The 18,154-nt window shown below is 40.5% G+C and overlaps 1 protein-coding gene across 1 annotated transcript; it reads right to left on the reverse strand.

The window, feature by feature from the left end:
* Nucleotides 1–872: 872 nt before the first annotated feature.
* Nucleotides 873–17,898, reverse strand: LOC124289870 (protein STPG4-like). Its single transcript, XM_046726546.1, is given in 10 exon segments — nucleotides 873–1,079; nucleotides 3,126–3,182; nucleotides 3,184–3,234; nucleotides 4,025–4,079; nucleotides 4,323–4,396; nucleotides 4,525–4,609; nucleotides 5,095–5,264; nucleotides 6,083–6,157; nucleotides 17,152–17,172; nucleotides 17,672–17,898. Coding segments are annotated over 10 exon segments (849 nt in total). The 5' UTR covers nucleotides 17,819–17,898; the 3' UTR covers nucleotides 873–965.
* Nucleotides 17,899–18,154: the final 256 nt, after the last annotated feature.

Consider the following 18,154-nt stretch of genomic DNA (forward strand, 5'->3'; position numbering starts at 1 on the left):
CACAAACGGAGTTTCGATATAAGACATATATGTGCATACTTAAATTATGCCGGGATTGTAACATTACATCGTCGTAAACAATTCAGAAGTCAATGGACTTTTAGTTTACAATGTGTTAATTTCATGAATATATCAAAATAAAGAAATATAAAATACAATCAATACACTCTTCTATCCCTCCTTTGCTGAACATCTGCCTCGAAAGCAAAGAAGAGATGAACACAAACTGTATTCAACATTATAAAATAACTGAACAAACAAATATAGACAATGATATAACAAGTAAAATAGAACGCCATGTCGGCCAAAACATGTTCAAATCCGGATACATGCACACGTTGAAAGTTGATATTTCGAACTGGCCTAATGTACACAAAGGCAACAAAGGTAAACAAATGGGAATATAATAACAATACACATGCAAACAATCCTGTTTGGACACATGTAAACAAGGTATGGAATCCTGTTTGGACACATATAAACAATGTATGGAATCCTGTTTGGATACTTGTAAACAAGGTATGGAATCCTGTTTGGACACATAAACAAGGTATGGAATCCTGTTTGGACACATATAAACAAGGTATGGAATCCTGTTTGGATACTTGTAAATAATGTATGGAATCCTGTTTGGACACATATATGTATGGAATAAACAATGTGTTTGGACACATATAAACAAGGTATGGAATCCTGTTTGGACACATGTAAACAAGGTATGTATGGAATCCTGTTTGGATACTTGTAAATAATGTATGGAATCCTGTTTGGACACATATAAACAATGTATGGAATCCTGTTTGGACACATAAACAATGTATGGAATCCTGTTTGGACACATGTAAACAATGTATGGAATCCTGTTTGGACATATGTAAGCTGTATGGAATCCAGTTTCTATAAATAGTGCATGGGATACTGTGTACAGAACGATAACTGATGTATGGAATAGTGTTTGGACACAATCACGCCTGGAACGCGCTGGTGAAGAACAGTCCATATTGCCTGCCCATCTTGCTGATGGTCGGTTTCATCGGGTGCTGGAAGGTCTTGTCGTATGTTCCCGGGCCAGGGATTTTCTGTGGAGAAAATAGGAGGGATAATCTTAGTAGGGACGCCGTTATCAAATATAACGATATCTCGGTATACTGAGGTTTACGTCAAACGTAGTCATTCTGAGAGCTATCGCATTTTGGTGTCAGAAATAGCAAATGTGACACAGACGGATTCGGAGACAATGGCTGACCCAAATACTGACGTACCATGTGAGAGAGTCTGAGATACTGACTCACCCTCTGTGAGATACTGACTCACCATCTGTGTGATACTGCCTTACCCTGTGATATACTGACACATCGCATGAAGGAAAGCCACGCACCATGTGTAAGAAACTGGCTCATTCTCATTCATCGTTGGTGAGCAAATGAGATACAGAGCCACTGTGTGAAAGAGACTCACTTATCGTGTGTAACATACAAACTCACCCTGTTTAGGGCAATCGAGTCGGGTGAAACACTAACTAACCATGTTTGGTATCACGTTTGAGTCACCATATGTGAGAGAAACTGAATCACCATGTGTGAAACACTGTCTCACTGTGTGCGAGACATGGACTCACCATGCTATGAGACACGGACTCACCATATTATGAGACACAGACACACCATATTATGAGACACAGACACACCACACTGTGCATATTATGAGACACAGACACACCATATTATGAGACACAGACACACCATATTATGAGACACGGACTCACCATATTATGAGACACAGACACACCATATTATGAGACACAGACACACCATATTATGAGACACAGACACACCATATTATGAGACACGGACACACCATATTATGAGACACGGACACACCATATTATGAGACACAGACACACCATATTATGAGACACACACCATATTATGAGACACACACACCATATTATGAGACACAGACTCACCATATTATGAGACACGGACAGACACCATATTATGAGACACAGACTCACCATATTATGAGACACAGACACACCATATTATGAGACACAGACACACCATATTATGAGACACGGACACACCATATTATGAGACACAGACACACCATATTATGAGACACGGACACACCATATTATGAGACACAGACACACCATATTATGAGACACGGACTCACCATATTATGAGACATGAGACACACATATATATGAGACACAGACACACCATATTATGAGACACAGAGACACACCATATTATGAGACACAGACACACCATATTATGAGACACGGACACACCATATTATGAGACACAGACACACCATATTATGAGACACGGACACACCATATTATGAGACACAGACACACCATATTATGAGACACAGACACACCATATTATGAGACACAGACACACCATATTATGAGACACAGACACACCATATTATGAGACACAGACACACCATATTATGAGACACAGACACACCATATTATGAGACACAGACACACCATATTATGAGACACAGACACACCATATTATGAGACACACCATATTATGAGACACACCACACCATATTATGAGATACAGACACACCATATTATGAGACACAGACACACCATATTATGAGACACGGACACACCATATTATGAGACACAGACACACCATATTATGAGACACAGACACACCATATTATGAGACACACACATATTATGAGACACAGACACACCATATTATGAGACACAGACACACCATATTATGAGACACAGACACATATTATGAGACATATTATGAGACACAGACACACCATATTATGAGACACAGACACACCATATTATGAGACACAGACACCATATTATGAGACACATATTATGAGACACAGACACACCATATTATGAGACACAGACACACCATATTATGAGACACAGACACACCATATTATGAGACACAGACACACCATATTATGAGACAGACCACACCATATTATGAGACACAGACACACCATATTATGAGACACAGACACACCATATTATGAGACACAGACACACCATATTATGAGACACAGACACACCTTATTATGAGACACAGACACACCATATTATGAAATACAGACACACCATATTATGAGACACTTACCGTGTGGGAGGAGGAGAACCGTGGCGTCCTTGATCTGAAACTGGAGGAGACGCTGGGGAGGGGGGTTCTGGGACATTGCATCGTACATGCCAGGCCCTGGTCCGTCTCTCTGCAAAAAGACCATGCGCAATACAATAATTTAACCAGTATCCACGAAAGGTTTCACTTTTTCGGAATGTCATTTCTCTCCATATTGCTTCAACAAAACACGGGCGGTGGGATTGCCCAGCGGTTAAAGCGTTCACTTGTCTCTAATATCACGGCTAGGTGGTGGTGGTGGTGGAATTGGGTTTAACGTCGTGCTTGAGAATATTTCGCTCATATGACGACGTGCATGCGTGTGTATGTGTATGTGCGGCTGCTTGTACTAGCCCAGACTGAAGCTGGTTTTATAGTGCTAGCACACTGAGATACCATGCCGCAGTGAAGCATGAATACCCCACTCAGACACATTATACTGACTCCGAGTCGACCAGTCCTTGTTGTACCCATTAAAAAACGAGCGCCAGGCAGGGACCAACAAGTACCATATTTTAACGTCTTTTGGTATGACGCGGTCGGGGATCGAACCCGCGACCTTCCGCACTCATCACGGCTAGGGGACACCAGAAATGGGATTCACACAGTGTACCTATGTGGGGAACCGAACCCGAGTCTTCAGCGTGACGAGCGAACGCTTTAACCACTAGGCTACCCCACTGCCCCTGTATGAAAGAGTCAAGGATAGCCTGTTTGACCTGGTCCAGATGACCGTTAGTGTCACCGTTAATAGATGTGCTTTACTTTTATCTGCAAGACATTCTTCGTCACGGCTGTGACTATTCGTAAGTGAGTTTAGAATCTCTACTGTCCCTAGGGGCAGGTATATTGGCATTTCGTCACACCGGAGATGTACTTACTGGTCGGAAGTAGGTGGTGGGAAACCTCCTGGACTGAGACTTGAACATGAAATGCCTGGAATGCAAAGAATTAATATGAACAAATATAATTTTATTGTAATATTGCTGACTGCGGTGTTTAACAAAAACACTGTAAGCTTTCGTTGTCCTAATTTTTCATTTTTATCTGGAATTATTAAGTTGATTTGTCATATGTTATTTATGTTATAAAAGGAAAATAACGATGTATAGATGTTGTATGTTCCTAGTGCAGCTGCACTATATATACACTATATAACGGACAATTGGGGAGCCGTACTTGGAAGGGGCTCTTTCGCCGGAGATGGTCATGTACTGCTCGGTGCCGTATGCCGTTGGAGACACGTTCACGTCCTGTGGGAGAGAGGAGGAGGGTGTTCATCACATATATCTTATGGTGATAATTTAAAAGCTTTACGGTGTTTCAAGGCATGAAGACAAGTTACTGAGGCTGGTTAACAGTTAAAGAAAACACGTCATACTTTGTCCTTCAGACCAAAATTGAGGACATCAAAGGCGTCCCGCCCCGCAGCCTTGAAGTTGTAAGTAGCCGGTTTCTTTTCAGACCTGAAAACAGTAACCATGGAAACTAACTATGGCATAAATCATTAATTACATGTATATCCTTTTGATAAACAAACTATCACCCATATACCAAACAAATTAGTCAATATAAAAGTAGCCGGTTTCTTTTCAGACCTGAAAACTGTAACCATGGAAACTAACTATGGCATAAATCATTAATTACATGTATATTCTTTTGATAAACAAACTGTCACCCATATACCAAACAAATTAGTCAATACAAGCAGCCGGGCAAAAAAAGAATGCACTTGAACTGAATTTGACCGAAAGATTACAAACGGTGATAGAACGTTAAAGGCCGATACGTGTCATCTAAACACTACAAACGTCATACCCAAGACCCACTATGATACTCGGGTCAAATACATAAGGAAATCTTATTTGTTTCATATCTAGCAAGGGGTGTACTTTCTTTAGTCCGTCAGTTTAGAAACGAACATGAATCTACCACAGAGCGTTCAACTCACCCATGAATGAAGTCTGGGAACTCATAGGCTCCAGGTAAAAGGGTGGCGCCCTTCCCGTGAGGGTGCGGGTCGACCTTCCGGCCATCGGACTTGAACCTGTATGTGTTCGGGCGCTGCTTCAGCTCGTCTACGAAGGATGAGGACTGATAGCTGCCTGGTTTCGGCGTCTCCTGGAGAATGATTGACAGATATGGCTCACATAACTGTGAGGGAACATTTGGGTCCTAAAAAGTGAAACTAAACCAAACTACCAAAAGTTAAAGAATTTTTTTTCATAATCTGTCATTATATTTTTATGGTTAATTGAAATTAGGTGCTCTATTGTATTTCTACATAAATTTCCCGAGTGCCGCTTAATTATTGTGTAGTTTAAAATGATAGTCACAAACTAGTGAAACTAGTCATTTCAGTTCCAATGTTGATTTCTCCCTAAGAAGCCTGAGATGACAGATGGCGGTTAGCGACCAGTGTTGATGTCGGCCTCCATTTTAGGACAATTGAAAGTAGTAAAATTTAGTACAATTCAAAGTAAACTTCAACATGCATGAAGTTATCAAAAAGGATGCTAACAATATTCGAGTTACACTACAGTGCGTCTGCTTAAGAAGGAAAGTGATGCAGGTGTCTGACATTTACCACTTTGATGAAACGCGATAGCACCGTTGCGGTTCTGACAATCATAGTAACATAATCGGTGTGAATCGGGATTCGAACCCATGATCACAGAATTCTGGCGTTACCAAGCGACGCAACTCTGGTCAGCAAACTGCGAAGCCTGGGTCACCGTGCCGTGTGTGTGCTATCTTGAGTTTTGATTGAAATGATGCAAACCTTTTGAGACTTCAAATCCACTGCAATTCACTGAAATACCCACGTAACAAAATGACCATACTGGGGATGGTTAAACGTATTTGACGTATACCACAATTCCAGACATATTGTCCAGATGACAGCCATTATGACGTCATGTCACACCAAGTACACTCACCCGGATGTAGCACCTCCACCAGCCCTCCCGGCCGGAAACTGGCCCTTCATAGTGTTCACTCAGGGTCTTCCGGTTCTGTACAGGAACAAGAAATGGTTTATAGATTACCGAAATACATTCAGTATATCCAACTGGGGTATATCCTATTTATTCATCTCGTAGTATTTCATCTACATCTCATACAGCCACATTAATTAACAGTTCGATACTCTTGTGTTTCAAACCTTCCACCCATTTCATTTATGTCGATGGTTAAACTACAATTATAACGAACTCAAAGGACCACTGATTTTATTTCTCTGAATCGTAGTTCCTTATACGCTATTCGACTAAGATATATACAGTAGTTCGTTATAAGCGTGTTCGATATAAACGTAGCATACTGTTTTCAAATAGTAAAAGCGAGTGAATAGTGCTCCGTGTAATGCTGACAGCAGTGATGACGTAATACAAATGCCTTGTTGACGTTAACACACTACATTGTTAACATAAAACAGTATAGTTGACGTCATCCATACAACCTTGATGACTGACTGACTGACTGAGTTTGGTTTTACGCCGCTTTTAGCAATATTCCAGCAACATCACGGCGGGGGACACCATAAATGGGCTTCACACATTGTACCCATGTGGGGATTCGAACCCGGGTCTTCGGCGTGACGAGCCAACGCTTTAACCACTAGGCTACCCCACCGCCCCTCAACCTTGATGAGGTACATCAGACAGTATCGTTGACGTAATACACACTTTGTGACGTAAATCAGACAGTATTGTTGACGTAAAATAGACAGTATTGTTGACGTAATACCATGATACAGAGTACATTGTTGAAGAAAAACTGACAGTATCGTCGACGTACCAGTATGCACCTTTTCAAATTTGAACTTTGGAGAAAAAATTGAATTTAACATTGTCCTCAGGTGCAATACACAAGACAACACGGATAATGAACATTGCTCATTGCGGTTGTATCCCTTATATATAAAATGGATACTTATGCCGTGAGTGGAATACATGCCCAGACATTACAAGCACATTGACACCGCATGTAGTGAGAGATTCGGGTTGTCAGTTCCGTTGACCTGTTCGGTGCATGAATTCGTTTGTCTTGGCCAGACTCGATTATTTACAAAAAGTTCGGTGTTAATTTAACAAACATACTTAAAAACCGGACAGGCTAGGGCATGTTATAGGTCTAATTAGTAGATGGTTAGTAATCTACATGTTAAATAATAATTAATATAATTAATAATATAACATGTTTAATTGGCATTTCGTGGATGGGTGTAATTGTTATACGTATATACAGGCATGCAGTATATGATATCAGTCGTATGCTCAACCAAGGTATGTACAAATCCTATGTTTATATGTATTGACCCGAACAACCAATTTGACACCACAGTTGCGTGGATGTACGCCATAACACAAGCTCCACGCAGTGACGTATCGCTCATTACCCAACATGTAACGAATGCACGCGTGCGGGGCCCCGTTCCTCAAAGCGATCGTAACCCTAAGATGATCGTAACTCCCATACTTTAACATAGACTTACGGCAGTCGTAGCACTAAGATGATCGTAACTCCCATACTTTAACATAGACTTACGACAGTCGTAGCGCTAAGGTGATCGTAACTCCCATACTTTAACATAGACTTACGACAGTCGTAGCACTAAGATGATCGTAACTCCCATACTTTAACATAGACTTACGACAGTCGTAGCACTAAGATGATCGTAACTCCCATACTTTAACATAGACTTACGACAGTCGTAGCACTACGATCGCTTTGTGGAACGAGGCCAGAATTCTTGGACTGTTATTTTGTTTGTCTCAATACATAATCAGTTGAGGAAAGGACATATTTGGGGACAGCTTTTGGGTGCACGAAAATCTTATCTAATCTGGCACTATGAAGATCCAGGTTAGAATTGGTCTTCAGCAACAGATGCTTGTCTTAAAAGGCGACTAACGAGATCGGGTGGTCAGGGCTCCTGACTTGGTTGACATACGTCATCGTATCCCAATTGAGTAGATCGATGTTCATGCTGTTGATCACTGGATTGTCTGGTCCACACTTGGTTATTGCAGACCGCCGCCATATAGCTGGAATATTTCTGAGTGCGGCGTTAAACAACAACCAAACCAAACTATCATAAAACAGTTACACGAATGGTACCCTAGTTCGCCTGACGATGCCGGACCGCCTCCGTGGTGTAGTGGTTAGAGCGTCCGCCCGGAGAGCGGAAGGTCGCGGGTTCGATCCCCGACCGCGTCATACCAAAAGACGTTAAAATATGGTACTTGTTGGTCCCTGCCTGGCGCTCGACATTAATGGGTACAACAAGGACTGGTCGGCTCGGAGTCAGTATACTGTGTCTGAGTGGGGTATTCATGCTTCACTGCGGCATGGTATCTCAGTGGGCTAGCACTATAAAACCAGCTTCAGTCTGGGCTAGTACAAGCAGCCGCACATACACATACACACGCATGCACGTCGTCATATGAGCGAAATATTCTCAAGTACGACGTTAAACCCAATTTCACCTCACCTCATCTGACGATGCCGACAATTAATGTGTCTCTGTGGACATAGAAACATAATGCAAACGGTCATTGATTATTTATTGACCGAGACACGATTGATTACCTTTCACGGGTATCCATTCCTCTCGTGTTCAAGGCAATAAAACTACGGTCAACGCTGTTTTTTTAACATACGTCTGGTTTTACAAGTATGTGATTACAAGTATTGCTTCTACCAAATATTTCCATACGAATGATACAACACTTCAAGAATATATCTCAGTTCTTTCAAATCAACACCCGAAACAAAGCAGGTAGAAATTGTTATTGATCTGGGTGTTTGGTTTTGCCGGGAGACATGCAAGTGTTACGCTAACTCAGTAGGGTCGATGTGACAAGCCAAAGCGTTGCTAGGGTAGGCGAGTTTGGGTCATTTTCAGCATTGCATAACAACGTATAATGGATATCCCAATCCTGCAAGGATCCTGCAGGTAAACGGGTAGATTGGTGCTTGTGGTCAGAAACTAAGTGGATTAGGTGATTACGCTTGGCGACGTGATAATAATGTTTCACTGACCTCGACGGCGCGTGACGTCGTTTATAATGACAACTGCTCTGTCTGGTTTTGGTCGGATTATTTACAGACCGCCAGTGATATAGCTGGAATATTGCTGAGTGGGCGTTTAACAACTGAACAAACACATATTGCCCAGAATCAAACCGGGCATGTCAAGACAGTGTTGAAACAGTTCACAAAATCAGACAGGTAACACGTAGCAGAATCTTTACTTTTCTAAGAAAGTGTAATCCCAAATACAACATATCTTACCTGTAACATGGCATATACATGTCTGTACTTCACATACTTTGTGCGCGGGCTTTCATAAACGAAAACAAAATTCGGTTTTTAAACAAAACATATGTCACTGTTTCCTAATTTTGCTTTAATTTCGCTTTCTATTTAGACTTATAAAGAAAAATAAAGTATTTTACCAACAAAAATCAAAGAAACTAAAACTGGAATTTAGAAACGTACGAAACATAACATTTAGTTGTGCCATAAACAACGAAATTTAAGTGTTACACAAGAAGTATATACCTACGAAATGCCAAATCAGAGCAATGCCCAGCAATGCTTAATCTTGGCTTGCCAAATCATTCAACGGTTGAGAATTCCTGTCTTAATTTATCATCTAGAGTCAAGGAGACAGACAAGTACGAGATGGCCAAGTTAGGTTGTTATGAAGCTATAAACATATAAAGATACCAGCAGTTCACACAATAGGCTAACTCTTAGTCTCTGAATGTATATAATTTTGATAGAATGAGTGAGTGAGCTTGGTTTTACGCCGCTTTTTAGCAATATTCCAGCAATACCAATGTGCTTCACACACTGTACCCATGTGGGGAATCGAACCCTGACCTTCGGCGTGACGAGCGAACGCTTTAAACACTAGGCTACCCCAACGCCCCTAATTTTGATAGAAACAATTCCTTTTAAATTTAGAAGAGACACAGTGAGATAGGAGATTTAGACCTGAGGAAAGACCTCTAGAGTTGCTTCATGTACTGACTGACTGACTGAGTTTGTTTTACGCCGCTTTTAGCAATATTCCAGCAATATCACGGCGGGGGACACCAGAAATGGGCTTCACTCATTGTACCCATGTGGGGATTCGAACCCGGGTCTTCGGCGTGACGAGCCAACGCTTTAACCACTAGACTACCCCACCGCCCCTTGCTTCATGTAGGGCTTTAGCACTGCAGAAAGGGCTGGGGAAGGGAAAATTATGCAGTTCAGGGAGTATGAGACAAACTATTCACACTACAGTACACCTGTCGTACGTCCTTACTATAGATGTCCGTTATCAGGTAGACTACACGAAAACAGGTCCCTCTGGCATCATGTCAAAACAGTAGATCGTGAGAAGACTCAAGTACCCGTGCTTAACACGTAATAAGGCACTCTCTATACAAAACACACGGAACAATAGTAGCTCTATAGGTCAGATCTGGACAATGTTTTATTCCGATACTTATATAATCGAAAATTATCGGTTGACTGGGATCCGATCTACCGACAATACCTGCAATATAATACCCTGATCAGTGGTCCGGGTCTGACTCTCTGTTACCACGCTAGTTTGTCGTGGTCTAATCTTGACTAACCCAACAACTGCTTCAACTGTTTTGACGCCTCTCTGCCAGTGAGGTGAGGTGAGGTGAAATTGGGTTTAACGTCGTGCTTGAGAATATTTCGCTCATATGACGACGTGCATGCGTGTGTATGTGTATGTGCGGCTGCTTGTACTAGCCCAGACTGAAGCTGGTTTTATAGTGCTAGCCCACTGAGATACCATGCCGCAGTGGCCTCTCTGCCAGTACGTAACGTTACACCATTAGGTAACATCCGTGACATTGTGTATAAATCTGGTTTCATGAGTAATATTAGGTAACCATATTTTCCCATGTTTGTTGAGCCTGTGCCTCTTGGTCAGTAATCTTTAGGGGTTAATGTTTTGGGATATTTCGTCATAAAATGTCCACTGCTCGCATTACTGTACTTGAATTTCTAATCTGAAATATACAATTTCACTTTTATCTACGTCTGAAATTTGTTCTTTAATTCATTATTCTGTTTAATCGATTTTTCTTTTTGTGTAAATTTTAGCAGTTATTATGAAAACAATGCATAGGAAAATATCACAAGCAAAATCTAAAAAATGACATGGATTTAAAAAGTATCAATTTGATGCTATGAAATGTTCTCGTGTTCTTCTCAAATACATTGTCTAGCCTATATTATACCGAAATGCATAATGTTACGTTTCTAGACAAAAATCGTATGTATATTTCACACGTGTTTTTCATTTCAAAATTTTTGTGGAAACCATTCAGACTATAACGAATTTTGCTCATTATCCCTGCAATCGTCAGTTTTACCTGTACACGACTGAGCTAAACGCAACGAGCCCCACGCTCTACAGGTAAGTGGGTACAATGTGTGAAGCCCATTTCTGGTGTCCCCCGCCGTGATGTTGCTGGAATATTGCTAAAAGCGGCGTAAAACCAAACTCAGTCAGTCAGTCAGTCAGTCTACAGGTAAGCTGGTCCCACGCACTGATGTTACAAAGGTTACCAATTCTCATACTGTTATATAATGCATACAGATAATCAGGATTTACCATATCACGTCATATAACGGGCTTGTGGGACCGTGCGAGATATACAGTAATTACGAATGTATTATTCACAAGCGTCACTGTCGTGTCTGTGTACGAGATCAGATGCTGCTAAATGAACACTTGTTGGGTGTCGGATCTGATCTCTGTGCACTGTGATACAAGCGCTATGCATAATTCACTGTACAAGCGGGCCAAAAATATATAGCAGGCTACCAGCTAGGGTTCAATGACACAGCATTTCATTCTGAAGCTTTCTCATGTATGGTGTTCGATTCCCCACATGGGTACAATGTGTGAAGCCCATTTCAGGTGTCCCCCCGGGATATTGCTGGAATATTGCTAAAAGCGGCGTAAACCAATACTCACTCACGTATATATGTAATGTAGTGTTTTTAATTCAGAAATATGTAAAATGTTTACTTTAGCCACCAATGCATATGAATTATTGTTGCAGGTATATCTTAAAAAACATCAGCACCCAGCGTTATATGAAAAATCGCGAGAAAAATTTAGAAAAAAATGTAATTGTAATTTTAATTGAAAATTCGATTAGTACATATTGACACGATTGATTACCTTCCACAGGTATCCATTCCTCTCGTGTTCAAGGCAATAAAACTACCGTCAACGCTGCTTTTTAACATACGTCTGGTTTTAATATGTGTATGTGGTTACAAGTATTGCTTCTACCAAATATTTCCATACAACATGATACAACACTTCAAGAGTATATCTCAGTTCTTTCAAATCAACACCCGAAACAAAGCAGGTAGAAATTGTTATTGATCTGGGTGTTTGGTTTTGCCGGGAGACGTGCAAGTGTTACGCTAACTCAGTAGGGTCGATGCGACAAGCCAAAGCGTTGCTAGGGAAGGCGAGTTTGTGGCATTTTCAGCATTGCATAACAACGTATAATGGATATCCCAATCCTGCAAGGATCCTGCAGGTAAACGGGTAGATTGGTGCTTGTGGTCAGAGACTAAGTGGATTGGGTGATTAGGCTTGGCGACGTGATAATAATGTTTCACTGACCTCGACGGCGCGTGACGTCGTTTATAATGACAACTGCTCTGTCTGGTTTTGGTCGGATTATTTACAGACCGCCAGTGATATAGCTGGAATATTGCTAAGTGGGCGTTTAACAACTGAACAAACACATATTGCCCAGAATCAAACCGGGCATGTCAAGACAGTGTTGAAACAGTTCACAAAATCAGACAGGTAACACGTAGGAGAATCTTTACTTTTCTAAGAAAGTGTAATCCCAAACATATCTTACCTGTAACATGGCATATACATGTCTGTACTTCACATACTTTGTGCGCGGGATTTCATAAACGAAAACAAAATTCGTTTTTAAACAAAACATATGTCACTGTTTCCCAATTTTGCTTTAATTTCGCTTTCTATTTAGACTTATAAAGAAAAATAAAGTATTTTACCAACAAAAATCAAAGTACGAAACATAACATTTAGTTGTGCCATAAACAACCAAATTTAAGAAGTATATACCTACGAAATGCCAAATCAGACCAATGCCCAGCAATGCTTAATCTTGGTTTGCCAAATCATTCAACGGTTGAGAATTCCTGTCTTATTTTATCATCTAGAGTCAAGGAGACAGACAAGTACGAGATGGCCAAGTTAGGTTGTTATGAAGCTATAAAGATACCAGCAGTTCACACAATAGTCTAACTCTTAGTCTCCGAATGTATATAATGTTGATAGAATGATTGAGTGAGTTTGGTTTTACGCCGCTTTTTAGCAATATTCCAGCAATACCAATGTGCTTCACACACTGTACCCATGTGGGGAATCGAACCCTGACCTTCGGCGTGACGAGCGAACGCTTTAAACACTAGGCTACCCCAACGCCCCTAATTTGATAGAAACAATTCCTTTTAAACTTAAAGGAGACACAGTGAAATAGGAGATTTAGACCTGAGGAAATCTAGAGTTGCTTCATGTACTGACTGACTGAGTTTGGTTTTACGCCGCTTTTAGCAATATTCCAGCAATATCACGGCGGGGGACACCAGAAATGGGCTTCACTCATTGTACCCATGTGGGGATTCGAACCCGGGTCTTCGGCGTGACGAGCCAACGCTTTAACCACTAGACTACCCCACCGCCCCTTGCTTCATGTAGGGCTTTAGCACTGCAGAAAGGGCTGGGGAAGGGAAAATTATGCAGTTCAGGGAGTATGAGACAAACTATTCACACTACAGTACACCTGTCGTACGTCCTTACTATAGATGTCTGTTATCAGGTAGACTACACGAAAACAGGTGACTCTGCATCATGTCAAAACAGTAGATCGTGAGAAGACTCAAGTACCTATGTTTAACACTTAATAAGGCACTCTCTATACAAAACACACGGAACAATAGTAGCTCTATAGGTCAGATCTGGACAATGTTTTATTCCGATACTTATATAATCGAAAATTAACGGTTGACTGGGATCCGATCTACCGACAATACCTGCAATATAATACCCTGATCAGTGGTCCGGGTCTGCCTCTCTGTTACCACGCTAGGTTGTCGTGGTCTAATCTTGACTAACCCAACAACTGCTTCAACTGTTTTGACGCCTCTCTGCCAGTGAGGTGAGGTGAGGTGAAATTGGGTTTAACGTCGTGCTTGAGAATATTTCGCTCATATGACGACGTGCATGCGTGTGTATGTGTATGTGCGGCTGCTTGTACTAGCCCAGACTGAAGCTGGTTTTATAGTGCTAGCCCACTGAGATACCATGCCGCAGTGGCCTCTCTGCCAGTACGTAACGTTACACCATTAGTTAACATCCGTGACATTGTGTATAAATCTGGTTTCATGAGTAATATTAGGTAACCATATTTTCCCATGTTTGTTGAGCCTGTGCCTCTTGGTCAGTAATCTTTAGGGGTTAATGTTTTGGGATATTTCGTCATAAAATGTCCACTGCTCGCATTACTGTACTTGAATTTCTAATCTAAAAAAAAATATTCACTTTCATCTACGTCTGAAATTTGTTCTTTAATTCATTATTCTGTTTAATCGAATTTTCTTTTTGTGTGCATTTTAGCAGTTATTATGAAAACAATGCATAGGAAAATATCACAAGCAAAATCTAAAAAATGACATGGATTTAAAAGTATCAATTTGATGCTATGAAATGTTCTCGTGTTCTTCTCAAATACATTGTCTAGCCTATATTATACCGAAATGCATAATGTTACGTTTCTAGACAAAAATCGTATGTATATTTCACACGTGTTTTTCATTTCAAAATTTTTGTGGAAACCATTCAGACTATAACGAATTTTGCTCATTATCCCTGCAATCGTCAGTTTTACCTGTACACGACTGAGCTAAACGCAACGAGCCCCACGCTCTACAGGTAAGTGGGTACAATGTGTGAAGCCCATTTCTGGTGTCCCCCGCCGTGATGTTGCTGGAATATTGCTAAAAGCGGCGTAAAACCAAACTCAGTCAGTCAGTCAGTCAGTCTACAGGTAAGCTGGTCCCACGCACTGATGTTACAAAGGTTACCAATTCTCATACTGTTATATAATGCATACAGATAATCAGGATTTACCATATCACGTCATATAACGGGCTTGTGGGACCGTGCGAGATATACAGTAATTACGAATGTATTATTCACAAGCGTCACTGTCGTGTCTGTGTACGAGATCAGATGCTGCTAAATGAACACTTGTTGGGTGTCGGATCTGATCTTTGTGCACTGTGATACAAGCTCTATGCATAATTCACTGTACAAGCGGGCCAAAAATATATAGCAGGCTACCAGCTAGGGTTCAATGACACAGCATTTCATTCTGAAGCTTTCTCATGTATGGTGTTCGATTCCCCACATGGGTACAATGTGTGAAGCCCATTTCAGATGTCCCACCGGGATATTGCTGGAATATTGCTAAAAGCGGCGTAAACCAATACTCACTCACGTATATATGTAATGTAGTGTTTTTAATTCAGAAATATGTAAAATGTTTACTTTAGCCACCATTGCATATGAATTATTGTTGCAGGTATATCTTAAGAAACTTCAGCACCCAGCGTTATATGAAAAATCGCGAGAAAAATTTAGAAAAAAAAATGTCATTGTAATTTTAAATGAAAATTCGATTAGTACATATTACGTACACTGCCCTTTCCACTTAACACCTATATACGAACACATATATGCATGCATGCATGTATGTCACAGAAGGGACACCTTTTATCTCCACTGGAATGGGTACGAATGTGCGCTTGTTATATTATTTAAATGTGCATATAATGAGTATAAATGCAAGTGATTTCTGCAAATATTTGCCGCTTTATGAATCTATCTGTGCCTGTGAAGATATTGATATCATGTCAGGCTTGTTTACGTTAAGCACACAGACACTGTCCAGTCACAGTTATGACCACTTACAACTGTGAGGTATTGAAACTGTGTTTAGAGTGACCCTTGAAGGGTAATAAACGTCACGAATACCGATATATATATACATGTATATGGTTATTATGAATATTTGCTAACAACGCTACTCTACGGTATAGACTTGCCAATAAATGTTCATAACAGTTAATGCTCTACCAGCGAGAAGACTGTCGCCATTGAACCTCGGGATAAAGCTGTGAAAAGCGGGCACTACGAGTGGAAGTTGGGATGATTCATATCAATGTTTGTGTTTGACAACATTTACACAGTCGTGTAGTCCTTCTCTCGAATCGTGGGCAGTTAAATTAATTTACCCTTCGAGTGTTTGGACATGATAAGCTAAACATTTACTGCACTAGACAGGTAGGGCGAGGGTAGGGTATACCCCATCGATCTACTAGTCTTGGGGGTCGAGAGAAAGTGTGGTCAGGGGTTGGGGTTACTAAGTCATAAGCAGTTGGACATATGCGGAAGTTACATTTACATTCTATTCTAAAGAAATGTAAAAACATGATTTGATATTAAAAATATTGAAATATGAAATAACGCTATAACAGCGGCGTCATTACAGCATGAAATCGATGACATTACCAAGCTGTCAAGATATGATAAATTAATATCAGATCGGTTAATCAGCGTATCTAAATAAAAAATATATGAAAAGTACAATTACGGAAAATCATGCAGACATTTCTATGTAAAGATGACGTAACAACAGAAAATATTTGTAAATTAACAAAGGCATACAAAAGAAATTTGTCAGGCTAAAGAAAATCTATGATATAATCCGATAACCGTTAATCTGTTGTATAACATTCTATATGAGTTACTACGAGATGTTACTATGTCTCTATGACAGAAGCAGCACTGGGGTGAGATGCATATATACACGTGTTTGTTTACTCAGCTGTAGACTGGTGTTACCTGGTCTGACTCCCCGTTTATCTGAACGCAAAGTAAATACATGCAATACGTATTAAACTATAAAATTGAGGACATGCATATGAAACGTTTTCTTTTATAATGAAAGAAATTATGAAAAAATAATGATTGAAATGAATGATATGATTAAACGATGGCGAGATATTTAAATGGTTACACTTGATGTAGATACAGTTATTTACCTGTTCGTAACATTTACATATTGTTGTAGATACAGTTATTATTCTAATCATAACATTTACAGATCCTGTACATACATACATACAGTTACATAACATACATACATACATACATACATACATACATACATACATACATACATACATACATACATACATATATATATATATATATATAATCGTTAGTTGTTTGCTTGTAAAGTATAAGATTTGAAATCGATATGTATATATTTGATTCTTATAATACACATGAAACCTTGAAGATATTATATGTTCATATGATTATATCCCAATGAACACTTGTCACAGCAATAACAACTTACCTCCCACGGGTGTCGGGGGCCCCGGATATAGGCCTGGGAGTCAGATGAATGGCGAATCCTCACCCTGCGCTTCCCGTCACCTTTGGCCCCGTCCCCCTGAGTCTGTCTCTCGGGTTCCTGAGGGGCGACAGCCTTTACCGTAGCCATGTTTCCGTGGGTCTCCCGAGCAGTTGGTTTACATCGTGGTCCGAGCTGAGCTTCGCCGCTATAGCGTCCTTGGCGACGGGCTCCCGAACTGTGAAGTCACGTGACGGTCTGATTGTCGCGTAGGATTAGAACGCTACCCTCGGGCTGATTACGTCATCGCATTGTTGGATCGTGAGGTCGCGTGGACCAGGAATATGATATTAATCAAAGATGTATCAACTAAAAGAAGGAACGCTAATGAGTTCCAATCACGTTACATGGCCACGGAGAACATCGTGCGTGTGTTTACTATATAGATTACGAGTGTTTCGGCATATCTGTAAACACAAGCCGTGC

This window comes from Haliotis rubra, unplaced genomic scaffold (genome assembly GCF_003918875.1).
Source record: "Haliotis rubra isolate DU_JTF1 unplaced genomic scaffold, ASM391887v1 Scf45, whole genome shotgun sequence".
NCBI classification, from domain to species: domain Eukaryota; kingdom Metazoa; phylum Mollusca; class Gastropoda; order Lepetellida; family Haliotidae; genus Haliotis; species Haliotis rubra.